Source organism: Tripterygium wilfordii, chromosome 9 (assembly GCF_013401445.1).
Source record: "Tripterygium wilfordii isolate XIE 37 chromosome 9, ASM1340144v1, whole genome shotgun sequence".
NCBI lineage: Eukaryota > Viridiplantae > Streptophyta > Magnoliopsida > Celastrales > Celastraceae > Tripterygium > Tripterygium wilfordii.
In genome coordinates, this window is record NC_052240.1 from 748343 (window position 1) to 764508 (window position 16166).

Consider the following 16166-nt stretch of genomic DNA (forward strand, 5'->3'; position numbering starts at 1 on the left):
AGATGACATTTTCCTAAAAAAACTTAAAATAAACCAAATGGAGCCCAACGAATTCCGTTTAGGTCCGTGATCTTTAAAAGAAGTAATTTACGTTAATAATGTTTTTAATTAGAATTAGTTTGTCACGTGGACCCACGAGACATGTTCTGTCAAGTTTAACGGCAATTGGCAACTGAAGGGGCGGTGTTTGCCTCTTAACGAAAGTTTTGGGCGGTGTTTCAGAAATTAAGGGGAGAAAATGAAATTTTCAAATAATTTAGGGGTGATCGTTGTTATTTCATTCATGTACAGTGGACACAACTACGCATACATGTTGGCGCGGGCAGCTGTCACACACCAAATTTCAAAACGCAACTCTTCTTTGCCGCCTTTTCAAACTGGTTTCCTTCTATTGCACAAAACAAATCTCGGACGAAATCGGGGATCTGCTCTCTCACGCAGCTCATCTCTTGGACGGAATCAATATGTCTTCTCGGTGAGATTAATCGATCGCTCACACCGTCACGGCTGGTGTTGATTGTTGTAGGCAGCTAATCTTGGTGTCCGAGATTCGAGTGGATACTGTTTGATTAGGAGCGAAAGACAGGTAAGGAAATATATGTCGATTCGATTGCTCACACCGTAACGGCTATAATTTTGGTTTTACTGGTGTTGATTTCATTACTGATTTCCTTCTCTTGCACAAACCAAATCTTGGACGAAATCGGAGATCTGTTCTCTCACGCAGCTCCTCTCAATATGTCTTCTCGGTGAGACGAATCGATCGCTCACACCGTCACGGCTATAATTTTGGTTTTACTGGTGTTGATTTCGCTATGTGAAAGTGATTTTTGTAGCAGGAACGATACTCCCATGGCAGCTAATCATGGGATCCGAGATTCTGGTGGACACTGCTTGAGTAGGACTGAAAGATAGGCAAGGGAAATATATGTAGACTCCTCATGAAGGTCAATGAATCATTGTCGTAAGTGTTAGATCTTCATCTTCTTTGCTGTATAATGATATTTACGTGTGATTTCTTCTTTTTCCTAACAAGAGTGTCCGATTCCTTTATCTGACTATTCATAAGAAGATTGGATACTGCTACAGACGCCTCGGCTGATCCTTCTTCGGATGCTCCTAGACTCCTAGTCCATTCCTACTGTATAGGTATATAGCTTGATCATACTCATACTCATAGCGTGGAATGGTTAGCTTGGCCATACTCATTGCGTGGAATGGTTAGTTTAGTCGTACTCATGGCATGGAATGGTTAGCTTGGTCATATTTATGGAATGTTACATATGGTTTGGTTGGTCTTATTGCCTACCCTGTTCGCCAGATCCGCGGGGCAGAGCAGAGCACAAGTGGCGCCTTGGCAACCAGCTATTGCTATCGCCCCCAGCGGGGGCTCTCGTTAGTCTCACGCTCCTCCAATGAGACTTGGCTGCAAACACTATATACAATAGCCATCACTTATTCTCACAAATCACTCCACATTGATCTCCCCTTATCTCTCTGTAAGTATACATCTTGTCTTTTCTCATGAATCTGCTTGTTATATTAATGTTATTACTCTTCTATCATTGGCCCTGTCCACAATAGCCATCGCTACCAACCAAGAAGATTTTCTGTACCACATATCCACAGTCACTCCTTGCTTGCTCAAAGCAACAATGCTACAAGCTATGAGATGGTAATTTCTAACTTGCACTACTTAATTTCAAGATTCATTGGAGAATTGCCTCTGCAATGAAGGGGGTAGCAGATATTTATTTTTTGCTGATAATCTCCGGAATCACCTTTTTATTGTTGATCCTCAACCATCTTCATTTCTGGTGGAATTTTTTTTAGGACAGCCACAAGTTCCTCAACTAGCTGTGATGGACACTGGAAGTGGTTATACTTCCAAATCCTCCACGTAAGTTCCTAAAACTTTACTTGTCTCACATTTGCAAAAACAATAAAGAAGCTCCTTTTGAATCAAATTTGTGTCATATTTCAAGATGGTATGGTAATCGGGGATTGCCATATCAAGGAACCATTGCAATTTTAAAAAATCTCGCTCAATACATAAGATGATGTCAAATTGGGCAACGTAGTTCTGTCAAGGGTTCTGTTTGGTGTGGTACTAAGGATACAGATTTTTTTTGGTAGTGTCGGAGTTGGACCTGATAGTGAGCTTCTGTTGAATCATATGTACTCCAAATTTGCCTAATGTGTTGGGAACGTGATGGACGCTAGTTATAAAAGTACCTTGACTCGTTTTTGGTGAGCAGACATATTCCTCAAGGATATTCAACGCCGTTAGATTTGGTTATCATGTCAGACATAATGTTGGAGAGGAAAGACTTGACATCCGATCTTTGCTCCATACTCTGAATGTCCATATAGGCGTATATTGTGCCAAAAGATGGTATAAATATGGGTTCTTACAAACTAAAATTGTTCGCAAAAATGACACGGTCTTTGAAGACGTTTTGATCTATGTTAAGTCTCTTCTCTCCAACACTTATGTCTTCCATTGTAACATGTTTACAAGCTAAATCTAATGGCGTTGAACATCCTGCAATATATGCACAATGAAAACGAGTATTTTACTTTTATAGCTAATGTCCATCATGTTACCTACACAAGTTTCCATATAGAGCATAATGAGCGAAGTACGTTAACATCTTTCTAAAAAATTTTGCTGTCTGAGTTTACGATACATGACAGGTTAATTAATATACAATCCAATTTTGAAAACTGAAGAAGTAATTTAAATCTAATCTTGGAACTTATTGAGAGATATATCAAAGTTAATGGAACAGAAGTTCAAGGGGAAAAAAAAAATCTAATACCAAAAGGTCTGTAAAATTACTTGCGACCGATATATTTATTCTGTCAACTATTTACAACTTACAAGTAATATAATGAAGGAAAAAAAAGAATGGCGCTGACCCCCAATTGCTGCAAAAAGAGGAATTACTCAAATTGATAATGCAAAAAAAGGCGAAAAAATATTTAAAAAAGGAATAATTGCTCAAAAAGTAGAAACTGGTTTATCTAGCATAAGACAGGTAAAAGGGGTATAGGTTAAATGCGGCTGACCTTTTGGAAGCTAAATTCAACCTTGTCAGAATAGGTGGAGAGGTTATTCCCATGAATTGAACTTATGACCTTTGTCATTAGTTTCATGTTATGCTGAATTATGTCAGATTTGATCTCTACTCCGAATTTACCTTCTTCTCCCAACACCAACAAGATCCTTCATACTTTATCTCACTAATTTTGGCTGTTCCGCAAAATTTTCGTTTTTTTTATCCAGACAAGGGGATACATTTTGTGTCTCTTTGATCATTTTACGTTGCTACTCTGGATTTGAGTATGTAACAAGCGTTCGGACTCCTTATGTGAAGCACCAGTCTTCATCCTATCACTTTCTGCTGATTTCTTCATCTCTAACTCAAGCTGCTTGCAGTTGTCCTCGTGGGCTTTCACGAACATTCTCACAAAATTAAGCAGAGTGGAAATAGCTGCAGCAATTTAGGTCATAAAATATCAGAAAGTAGCAGGCATTAAAGGAAGAGGTTAAAGGGAGACCCATTCTGTCCACTCACGCTGCAAGCTCGCAGCTCTAGCATGCTATCTCCTATTCTACTGATAATTAGGCTAAAACAAAACCTCATCATCATCATCATCTCTCATCTAAATAGTACATGATAACAATCCTTTTTATCCGAATTTATAGTAAGTAACAAATACCTTGTTCAAAGGTACAGCGAGCTGGATCTTCCCCAAAGTAGACAATCAATGCATCTACATTTCTACCCTGGAAAAGATCACGGCCAAGTTTAAATAATGATCTCACATGATGAAAACTATAGAAGCATAATGAATATCTTCAAGCAGAAAACCGGGACATACCACCACAGAATACAGTGAAGCCAAGGTCCTTACTTCAGCTTCAGCAAAGTGAAGGAATTCCTTTAAAGCCTTAACAACAGAAAACAGGCCGTAAGTTTTACAAATGGTGAACACATGGCGTAAGCACATAACATGCATCATGGAAGCATACAAACAAGCACAGTCACACCTTTCATCAAGACATCCATTGTACTAATGCGGCTACAAGTTCCCCTCAATTCAATATCCAAAATTTAATCTTCACCTTGACTCTGAAGCCTTTACTTAATTCTTAAAGAAATTAAGCTCTTGCTTCACCATCTTCTAAAGATAAGTGAAATTTGAGTCTGTCATTATATCCTTCATACATGCTACCACGATAGTCAGCTTCAGTTTTCATTCCCTTCACTCTATCATCATGACTAAAAGCATATGTTTGCCATTAATCCCTCATATTGACTAATTAATCTAACTCGAAGTGCTAAAACTCTCATATCCTCTTCTTTTCTAACACAGACAAGCGCATGCATGGGTGAGCCGACAAATGTCAGTCCTCAACCAGATGCACCTCCTTCCAAAATTGCATTGCCGTGGGACCCCATTGAGTGACCCCAACCAACTGCTATGACACAAATTTGTACTTTGATAGCCTCCTACTGATTAGAAAGAGCATTGGACCAGGTGGAGGAGCAGTTTTTCATAATTGTAATTAAATAGGACTGAATTTACTGGATCAATCATATCTATTTTGGAATACATGTTATATCTACCAGAAGGAACAGTTCGAGACAAATACTTAAATGGATCAGATTATTTAACCATTACCATTATGTCCAATTTTATCAACATACATATGTCACACTCAGATGATGATGCATATATCACAGCCAATACACCTGTCTCAAATAAAAAAAAAAATCCATACAGCTCAGAGCCTGTAAAAGCATCATGACCAAAAATCATAAACAAGAATTATAAGCACAAGAAAAGTTATAGACAAGTGTGCATTCACACGTTATGCACATGTACAGATATGTAATTCCTTATTAAATCCATCATGTTGGTATTTCAAGTCGACTCGTTTCAAAAAATTTCCATACTTGTTATTCTTCAATGGGTCAATTAGTTGTTTGTGTAGGGTTGACTAAGTTGACATAAAACTATATCCTAACCAAACCTGTGAAATCCCTACTCTTTGGGTAGGTAGGTTGATCAAGTGATTCTAGCAGCATAATAAGTTCAGACACAAAACCCATGAAAATGAGGAACAATGAGGTCTGAAAAATATAGCAAAGCATCTCTGCAGTGACAGTTACCAAAACACGCAACTAATATGCATGAAGAAGATGTCAACATCATTAATACGCTTAGCATACCTTACTGAAGTTTTCTGATATGGGCCCATCATTCTCAGAGGTGGACAATTCTTGCACCACTTTTTCTAATCCTTTGCTTATGGCTTGCATTTCCTCTGCCAAAAATTTCAGTTGTATCTACATGGAATAAAAAGAAACATTAATGAGGCCAAATTTAATATAATAACGCACAGAGCAACTTGCACGTTAAGAAAACAGAGTACCTTTGATGAAGGTTCCAAACTGGTGAGGTCTTTTGAGAAATCTAGAAGTTCTGGCAGTTTGTCAGCAATAACCTACAATTTATCAAGAAATGAAGAGTATGGCCAACTATAAATACAATGTTAATGACTTGCCAGTAACAGATAGCTAGCAGCACCAAGACCCATGGTCCACAGACTCAAACTCCACAGATAAAAGTTTGCAGACTGCAGACATATCTTCAAACATGTATTTCGGACAAACAAGAGTGTTCATGGCCTCACTAGTGAAATGGAGTGTGACAAAGAAAACTAACACTAACAGACATCGCGCTTAAGGAAGAAACTGATGAGAACACATCAATCCAAGAAACAGAAATACAAGCAGAGTTTAGCATTTCATGCATCCTGAGACCAATATGCGGCCAGATATTAGTACTGAGAATTTGAGAGAAGATGACATATTATATCAGGGTTTAATGCGTGAAGTTCAGGTTCTTAGTTCAATATTTTATGAAGTGTAACATTTAGAATAACAAATCTTACAGCACCCTTGGCATCTTATCCATCGTAACTCCATAAACTCGTTTTCCTATTTCATTTTTCTTGAATACGACGCAGCTGCTATGACTAAAACAGGCCAAATTTAAAGAACTTCAAGAATTCTTAACTGGCAAGAAAGCAGTCGGCATCAAGCTTTCCAGCCAGGAATATCAATCGCCCTTCGCACAATCGCACTAACAGTTATCGGCTTATCGCCAAATGTGAACAAAACATCTAACCATCTTGATCAGCTTTCTGGTTTACTAATGTTTGTATCTACAAATCAAACTAGTTTTACACTCCATTTTAATATGAAGACAAGACTGCAACTATTGTATGCTAAATGATTAACCCACGATTTGTATAAAAATGCACAAAATCCAAGACCCTAACCCCTAAACTTAATATGGCAGCCTCTATTTAGTCAGTATTCATGGATTAAAAGAAATTGTTGAAGGAAAACTACATTTTCTTGTAATATGACTGTTATTTCTTCATAAGCATATCAAAGCGGTAAAAATCTTAATATTGATGTTGCATTCATTAATCTAATTAGCAATCACCAGAAGGAGAATTGTGAAGTCGTACCTTACAAAGATAATGCATGAGAGTCATCTTATTGTCCCGTGCTCGAGTCTCAGTGAGTTTAAGAAGGCTATCCAGCCTAAATCCAATAGCAGAGCCTAAAACAAGAAAATGAATTTTGGAAACTAAAAGGAACAAGAAAGCCAGTCGAGAACAAACCAACTACACATCTAACACAGGCCTGAGCATGAAATGAAAAAGAATCATAAAAGGGATATCAAGAGTATCCGATAGGGTACTGGCTAATGTTGAAATGCAGACTGAAATGCTACAGCTCACAGCTTATGAAAACAATCATGTTAACATAGCAGGCCAAACCCAGTTCCTTCAGACTGCAAAGTGATAAGCAAAAAGGTTTCAAGCAGTCTTAGGTTAGATTGTCTGCAGTCAAAGGACGGCTAAGAGTAGAGTAGGACTTCATTTAGTTATTGAAAGAGAGAGAGAGAGAGCTATCAATTCATGCGACAAAGTAATTTCAAAAGTGACATGCCAATTATTATTGTTGCTCAATCAACCCAAAAAAAAACATGGAAAATCCTAAAGTTTGACAGTGATAATATACACTTTGTTGAGTTGATGGCAACAGGCACGATGGAAAAGTACAACTGAAAATAAGTTCAATTGGCATCATTCTCAGCAACATGTCATCGGAAAACATAATAAAGAAACATAACTAACATATGCTCGAAATGACAATTATGCAAGGAGGTTGACATGATAGATTTCAAAGCCTCATCATGTTGACATATTTAGGTTAACATGGCTCCCTTGTGGTTCGCTTTTTTAGGTTTTTGGTACCAGACAATATGCAGAAATAAATTTTATCAACATAATCCATCACTTCATAGACCAAGTTGAAAAACTGCACATGACACCGAATAGATGTCAATAAACATTTTAGCACATGCTGAATCACCTAAACTAATTAGTTAATGTGATCAAGATTTCCAAAGTTGCTCATACAGAGTACTGGAACCAGAGCCTGAGGGGCCTTAGCAGAGGTGCAGAACAGATATTTCATAACTGGCATCACTATTGACTCCACATTCCAATGGAGAGTGAAAAATACTGACAAGTTTTGCATATTATAAAATAATAGTTGATGAACTTAAACATGCTATCTCACCAAATCAACAGTGACTCACCCCTAGCAGTTCCCTGGTTCAAAGCATTTCCTAGCGAAAGTATTGTCTGCATGACTCTCTTCAATTTGGCAGAGTTCTTTATCTGACCAAAGCATCAGAAAGAAGATAAGCGTCAAACGTGATGTCTAGGTCACTCCAGAAAAACAATGATCATAAGATGATAACTTGCCTCCTCTGCTGCAGAGTTTACGATATTCAGGCTATTTCTAAGGTCACGAACCTAAAAAGAAGATTAAAGAAACAGAAAGATTAAAGTTAAACAAAGCCGGAATAATGAGAAAGCAGTTCATTGGATACACTATTCCAACCTGGGAATGAAACTGCATCTTAAATGAGAAAACTCTGAGCTTGGATTCTACTCTGGGTACTTTCATCAACTCCAAGAAAAACTGCAGAAAAATTGAAAACGATTTTGACTATTCTGATGCCAAAAGCAAAGGTGGCTTAAGCTATATCTCTATATCATGAAGCTTTTACATTTTAACTAAACAGAGTTCATGGATATTCTACTTTGTAAGAACTGAAATCACCCAAAAATTGTTCAGAAAAAAGGGTATGCACATCAGCACATGGATGGAGAACAATAAAAATTACTTCACGACACCTTTTTCACCAAAGGAAAACAGGACGGGGGATTAGCAGGATTTTGTTTCACAATTAATCATTCCAATGAAACCTTGTGGCAGTTTTTTATTTTATTTTTTATCATCAATTTTTCTAAGAAGTGAGGAACCATGATAGTTAAATAGCGATGGATAGTTTTAAGTCAAATACAAAAATCAAACCACCACAATAATGTGGAGCATAACTGATGTTTTTAACTGCAACACAAACACCGCCAACATAAGTCCATCTAGATGGACTCATAGTCAAAAACTCTTTGTATAACATCAAACGAAAATTATTGTTTGTAACTGGTCAGAGAAAAAAATTCTAAATCCATTTCATATAGATTTAAAATAGTAAACTGAATTCCGCAATATTGCTGGATCGAACTTACGCCCATTATTCCTTTTGGAAACTCTTTCTATTTGCTGCGATTTTTTTTTTGTAGAAGTACAGTGCAGAATCCTATATGTAAACGTGGCAAAACTACCCAATTTCACAATAAATTCCTGTATGTTTTTCCTTTGGAATATTTTAATTACCCATCATAGGTTCCATCTAATGAAGCAGCCATTAAGTTTTGAAAAGGCACCCATGTGCATGCAATGGAGATGAAGATCAATAATCTCACATCCTCCGAAAACAGAACTTGAAAATCAAATGAATTAAAACAAAGCCAACACACCTGTTCACATTTTCCCAACTTTTCCTTATCTCCTGTATAGCCCTGAAAGTAGTAAAAAAAAAAACATGATTATAACTCAAGAAGAAAGACTTCGTCCGCTTCTGGTACCCAACTTTCTGGATAAACAAATATTTGATAATCAGAAAAAATATTGAGCTTAAGGTTCCAATGATGAACTCAAAGGAACAATTAATGCAATGTTCACCTAACCTTAAGCAGTTCCATCTCCTCTTTTGTTGGGCAAAATTTTATGAGATTGTCAACCTGATCAACATCTAACGCTGAATCCTCCAGAACAAGCACTGAACTCTATCAATGGTCCACAGTAACATAAGTACAGAAATCAGAAAATAGCTCGAAATAAATTGATGCTGGAGTGACCAGTTATATTCCAACAAAAAAAATTATGCAATGAGCACGTCCTTTGTAAGAATAAGAATCATCTAATCTTGCAAATAATCTGTTAAATTTTCGGCACAATCCAACCTCTATTTACAGAGCAAAGTCTGACATTTAGAATAACAAATCGGAATGTTGTTGCTTCTATTTCATTTTCAGTTACTTTTCTCGATTACCAATGAGAATATACATGTTATTCTTAGATTCACTGAAAATTAGGCAGAAAAGTGGCGTCTACAAGTTCTTTGAGTTGTTAGATCAGATAGAGAGAAACCGACAAAAAGTACAAGAGAAGTTTTGAGGGGAAAGATCACCTCTTTGAATTGCAAGGTATAGAGCTTAAAAAATTATGTCCTTTTGATTGAGAAGCTTCATTGCAAACAATTATATGATGCTAGAGCTCCTATATACGATTAATTCTCACCTTTTTGTAAATGGGCAGCTCTAATTGGTACATTTATTTGTAAATTACTTCTATCATTAAAAAATACCTTCATATTGAACTTCCACAATTTTAGACTATATACAAGAAAACAAATCTTCTTCAATTCAATAAGATCAGTTTCAAGAAAACCTCATGGCTATTAATTGGCCCCAAGGAATGCAAGATCCGATTATAATTCTTCTAATTCTATATGGGTACTAAGGCGCAACTGTCTAAATTTCAGGATTCAAGAATATGCAGCTGCAATCCACTAATTTATACACATGAAAATGAAATTAGAAAGACCCCACCCCACCACTCTAATTCTCAAATCAAGGAGCACCAAAAGGATCTTGAAAGTCTGATGTGGACCACATATGTCTTAAGAATTGAGGAAGCCCCCAGGACTCAAACTGGGATGAAGGCTGATATAGAAGAATAACATTAGATGTGAATAATAAAATCAACTCACCATTAATTCATGCAATGGAACTTTCACTTTTGAAAGCATTATTTCACAATTATATGCTCGCCTGTGGTCAATCTGCGGGAATCAAATAATATCTTTAAGATCTCGTCAACAATGCAACACTAATAAATAATCAGTGTCAATGCTGATATAAGTATATCTATACTAGACTAAGTTCTGTATAATCAAGCTCATCTGTGACAGTCATCACTCTTCCGATGGGCCAAGACTTTCACTCCCGCTTTTCCACATAAACATTTAGTTCACTTGACAAAAATCTTACCAACGTGGCTTATGTGAAACCTAAGGAAAAATAATAATTACTAAGAAACAAATCAAAGAGGTATAAAGAAACTGAAATAATCACTCAAGTTCGTTTATGGTACTCTTTTAAGAGTTATCTACCAAATTGTATTCCAAACAAAGGGATTTGAAATCCAGACCTTACATACGCCCTAAAACACAGTGATAGTGACATGATAATAGTGAAGGCTGAAAGTAGATGTATAAAACTTCAACCTTGTCAACTTTACGCAGCAAACATAAATCTTTTTTTTAAGAGAAAATTAAGATTACCAGTTGCACTCTGTCGGATTTAGGTGCATGTGACGTTCGCAAACTTGATTTCCCACCACAATCTGAATTTGGAACTGCTGCTGAGAAAAGACTCTCAAGCTCTGACATGTCAATTTCTGGGGCCCTGAATGGAGAGAAAGCAACCAAGATATCTAGTGAAAGCTAAGAGTACGCTGAAGAACCTAGCTCAACATATGAGGAACCTCTTTTGAAGCAAAAGAATCATACTTGGAAGCTTCACCGGACTTCTGTTCCTCGGCCCACAAGCTTCCTTGCGCAGCTCTTGATAACTTCAACCAATGCAATGGCTTCAGTTTCTTGGCTTGACTAGTCCTTGAATTTAATGTCCGGGACAAACGTCCCTTTGCACTAGCAGAAGAACTAAGCAGAGGCGCAGATGGTGGCATGGACGGTGGTGCAGGAGATGGTGATCGAACATCTTTGCTTGAAATCCCTTTGGTAGGAACAGGAGGCGGCGGCACAGAAGGGACACGAGATGAATTCGATGATGGTCTCGACTCAAGTGGAGGTGGTGGTGGTGCAGAAGGTTTCCCAGAGCTAAAAGGAGGGGGTGGAGGTGGAGGAGGTCCAGCTCTAATAGCCAGATCCCCACTAAGAGGTAGCATCGATGGAGGCATAACACTAGCAGTTGGATTATGCTTAAAACAAGGTGTTATGGGAGGGGGAGGGGGAGGTCCAGCTCTCATAGATGGATTCTCATTCAAAGGTGGCGGGGAAGGGGAAGGAACAGGTCCAGCTCTAATAGATGGATTCTTGTTCAAAGGAGGTGGTGAAGGGGGAGAGGGTGGAGGAGGTCCAGCTTTAATTGATGTATTCTCGCTCAAACGTGGCGGTGGTGGAGGAGGTCCAGCTCTAATAGATGTATTCTTGTTCAAAGGTGGCATTGGAGGAGGAAGTGGTGGAGGAGGTCCAGCTTTAATAGATGGATTATCGTTCAAAGGTGGCGGTGGTGGAGGGGATGGAGGAGGTCCAACCCTAATAGATTGATTCTCGTTCAAAGGTGGTGGTGGAGGAGGAGGGTGTGCTGGGGAAGGTTGAATGGTAGTTGGTGGATTAGATGAAGCAACAGAAGAAGCTGAAAAGAAATGAGAATCAGGTGAACAATTAAAAATTATACCAAAAAATCGAGTCTCAAGTGTAGTAGATGAACCAGCTAAAGAAATTCTACCTCTGTCCTCCGAAGAGCTCTCAGTCTCTTTGGCAGCAGGAGTTGGATCCAAAGTCAAAGAATGAGAAGGTGGTGTAGGAGGAGGTGGTGGCGGCGGAGGAGTAAGAAGTTTCGTGGAAGAAGTCTTGGGAGGTTGCACCAGAGGAGGTGTTGATGGAGCAATTGAGGCAATTTTGGATTCCACAACTGGATCGAACACAGCTTGAGAAGCAGTTATCTGATTAGAGATCTCGGTACTAGCCATCGAGTCAGCCTCTTTCCTTGCATCTGCGTCTGAAGATGATTTTAGTGAAGAGACAGCCTGAATCATTTGAAGCGAGGACAGGGAGCTCCTTCTGCCATGCTTCTTGTTGTCCCCTCTCCTCCTAGGACTTAGTAACAGGCCCATTTCAAAGCTCTGACGAGAATCAGCTTCTGATATTTCTTGAACAATATTTGCTGCTCCTATGTGCTGGAGCACATTAAGTGCAGCATCTGCCTTGGGATCTAACCAGTCAACATAATTAAAGATCTCATGAACTTTAGCAAATGCTTCCACCGGAAGGCCCTCGTCCTCAAAGTGGGAAAAATCAAATGCAAGAACCGCAGCAGCAGCATCCATTTCTGAGAATAGAATCTTCATCCAAAGAAGATACCATAAATTAGAAAAAAAAAAGTACCACTAAATAGCTTTGCTATCAAATGCTCCTGTCATACCTCTGTCCTGAAGACCTTTGAAAATTGATCCTTGGTATCCCACAGCATGTCTATCTCATCACGGTTAAGGATTAAGATGTTAGACCTAATGAAGGCTGTATTGAACATGACTCGAAACATCATCTCTTCTCGTTCCATGTCATCATTTAAGCTGATACACTCGAGCACAACATCACCTTGGATATGGCAATTGATGTCAAATTTAGCTAATTCACATTCTGCCTACAAGAAACAGATAACACATTTAGAAAAACCTAAAGTTCAAACATTGGATCAGACAGTAGCTGCTAGATCAAAAAATACATGCAAAAAAGGGAAGGAAAAAAAATAAGAAGAAGAAGAAAAACTGAACTTTCACAACAGAAATAAATATATTGAATCACTAAGTAATGAAAGCATCTATTATCAGCAAAATTTGCCATCCAAGGATCAAGATCAAATGCAACAGACTCGATCTTACTAACTCCTGATCCCGAAGTCCAAATAAAGCTGAACCATCTAAGACACGACTTCAGTTTTGCTACATAACCCCTCAAATTGATTGTGCCCCCTTGCACAGTCATACAGATGGTTGCAGCAAAACTTAGAAGCAGGTGACTTCTGACTGTAATCTTGATGTTCTTCCTAATTGATTCTTCCCAATTCTCATTCTGTAAATGAACCATAGGCAACCCACAAGAAAAATGGAAAGCACAAGAAGAATCATATGCATCTTCCTAACTGACACAGAGTAAATATCATTCTCTTGAATGAGAGCAAAATAAAAGTAAAAATCTTATTCAGGAACTAGAAAAAGTTAAATGGATAAAAAAGCTTCTTGATGAATGGTTCTCAGGATAAATTATGAAAGTTCCTTTCCTTTTTCTTTTTTTTTTAGAAAATAAATTATGAAAGTTTTCCTTAAAAAGAATGTAAACAAAACATGACATGGAGAATATAAGAACATAAACAAAACATGACATTGAGATTATACAAAATTACCTGCTTATAAGTGCGGACAGCTTTGCTTCTCTTTGGAGTCGAGTATAACACTTTGGTAGTTTTATCTGAAACAAGAAAAGGATCTTGTCCATATATACGGAATAGTGGTCGGCAGCCACCCTCTCCATCAAAATTAGGAATAAATCTTAAAATGATACAGTCCAACGTGAGCGCTCGATCCAATGGAGGCCATTCGGAGGCCACATTTCTCCTTGAGACATACTTTAGATACCTCAGTTGCGACGGAATAGGATTCAATGGTGACAGCAACTGCAAAAGCTCACGGGGAGCCTGCCTGTAGATCATGTCCAAGGTCTTATGCTCCCCACTGTACAGCCTCCTGTAAATCAAGAGTGCTGCAAGCATGAATGCCAAAATTGGCCATCCACCCCTCTCACAATGCATTATTAGAACATTATGCTGCCCGAGTGAGAGCCAACTTTCACATGATCTTAGGAAATGATGGAGCATCTCCATTGTGAGCAAGGGACAACCCTCGTAGTGCCGGGGGTAATCCATTATGGTCATATCGTATTCAGACAAGATATCTGCCAGCTCACTTCGTGTCTCACCCTCACGGAAATTGAACACTAAAAATGAAGCATCTGGCAAGTGTTCTTTAAGTTGACCAACTATTCCTCCAATATAATCTTTGTAATTTTCTTCTTCCCATCCATCAGTAGTGAAGCAACAATCAAAAGCTACAAATACAGAAAGTACATAACTGTCAGTCACAGGGTCTAAGGTTACTTGCAAGCATTCACAAAATGAGAATTTAACTGATGTTTTAAGTCATGATCTCAAATGTCAACATGAGTTGAAAGTCTTTGAACGTTACTTCTTCCAAGCCACTGGGAGATTGGCTGTAGAGGATTTAATGTGCATATATTTTAAGTTAGAAGTATTGTTGCATAATCATCCTAAGTGCGCATATTTTAAAATGCATATATTTTGAACAAGGGGATTAACTTCTCCATATATAGAAGATACATTCGGTATCACAGCCCCATATAGTTTCCAAGAGTAATCATGGTACACAAATGAATACAAAATGTCAATAACAGAAAAAAATTTCCTAGTTTCATGGCTGTTGGCAATTGAATTTTTCGAAGGCCCCATGGTTGAAGCAATATCTCAATTATAAACTGATGTAAAATACACTGGTTCTGCATTTAGATCAGAACCTGTTTCCAATGTAAGTACACACATTTTCAAGAAATTCTCACTCATTCGGATAACGAAAGAAAAAAAGTTGGCAGGTAAATTTTAAAGTGTTCCATTCTTTATCCAACTTCACAACCATCAAGCAGGTTGGTGGTTTAGTTTTCACCTAGGAGAAGTACAGTGCCAAAAAAGGATATAGATTACAATACACTGCCTTCATTTCATGATTAGGAAGAGCATAATGATCAAATCCACATAAAAATTCAAGCAGACAGAACCCCAACTATTCACTCACTCATTTTGAACTGTTTAATTATCATGAATTAGAACCAAGCGCGACTCGAAGCGTAATAATTTGAATTCACACGGTTCCAATGTCCGGTTATCCATCAAAAACACCATATCCGTTGCTTACACGGAAATAAAATCACTAATTATACTGCCTTCATTTCATGATTAGGAAGATCATTATGATCAAATCCACATAAAAATTCAAGCAGACAGAACCCCCGACTATTCACTCATTCATTCATTTGAAATGTTTAATTATCATGAATTAGAACCAATGGCGCAACTCGAAACGTAATAATTTGAATTCACGCAGTTCCACTGTCCGGTTATCCATCAAAAACACCATATCCGTTGCTTACACGGAAATAAAATCCCGAAATCCAAATCCAGTTGGAATAAATTAACAAATCAGATAAAATTCACAGGAAGAATTCAAAAGTACACAATAAAACGACGAGAACATAAAACGCACCGTAAACTCGCTCGCAGATCTCAAGAAGACCATCCGGTGGCTTCTTGTAAAACAATTTACGAAACAACGCCATCTCTCGCCGGTTTCACTGCCCGCAAAATCCCTGAATTAACAACAACAAAACATCAAGCTCCAATTTCTAGCTCATACGCACACATATACATATAACATAACCATGCAAACACTCGGATACGTACGCAGATAGATATACGCATAGATGTATATGAGCTTGGAAGCAATGGAGGAGTGTCGTGCGAGGTTTAATTTGAATTTTGGCTTTCAGTGAAGGACAGCCGAGAAGGTTTTGGGTGTTTGTTGTCGGGTTGCTCGAACAGTGTTGTTTGAAAAGATGCAAATGGGTTTGTTAGTTTCTGAACCTAATAAATCAAGTTGCTACAGGGATGGTGTGATGACGTGGAACCATTACTATCCGACATGTAAGCATTAAAAATCTCCTTTTTTCCCGCTTCTTTTTCCCTCTTTTGCTAAGGCAAGTATACTAATAATAATAATAATAAT

At 38.0% G+C, this 16166-nt stretch overlaps 1 protein-coding gene across 1 annotated transcript; it reads right to left on the minus strand.

The window, feature by feature from the left end:
- Window positions 1–3207: 3207 nt before the first annotated feature.
- Window positions 3208–15997, minus strand: LOC120006435 (formin-like protein 13). The gene is made up of 19 exons (XM_038856473.1): window positions 15845–15997; window positions 15648–15750; window positions 13721–14421; window positions 12740–12961; window positions 12044–12659; window positions 11083–11950; window positions 10855–10978; window positions 10282–10353; window positions 9197–9295; window positions 8987–9028; window positions 8004–8084; window positions 7865–7915; window positions 7696–7777; window positions 6554–6648; window positions 5447–5518; window positions 5244–5360; window positions 3889–3957; window positions 3727–3793; window positions 3208–3497 (listed from the first exon to the last, which is right to left on the minus strand). Exons 2-19 carry the CDS (start codon window positions 15718–15720, stop codon window positions 3319–3321), a joined length of 3630 nt encoding a protein of 1209 aa, XP_038712401.1. The 5' UTR covers window positions 15721–15750; window positions 15845–15997; the 3' UTR covers window positions 3208–3318.
- Between the last annotated feature and the right edge of the window lie 169 nt (window positions 15998–16166).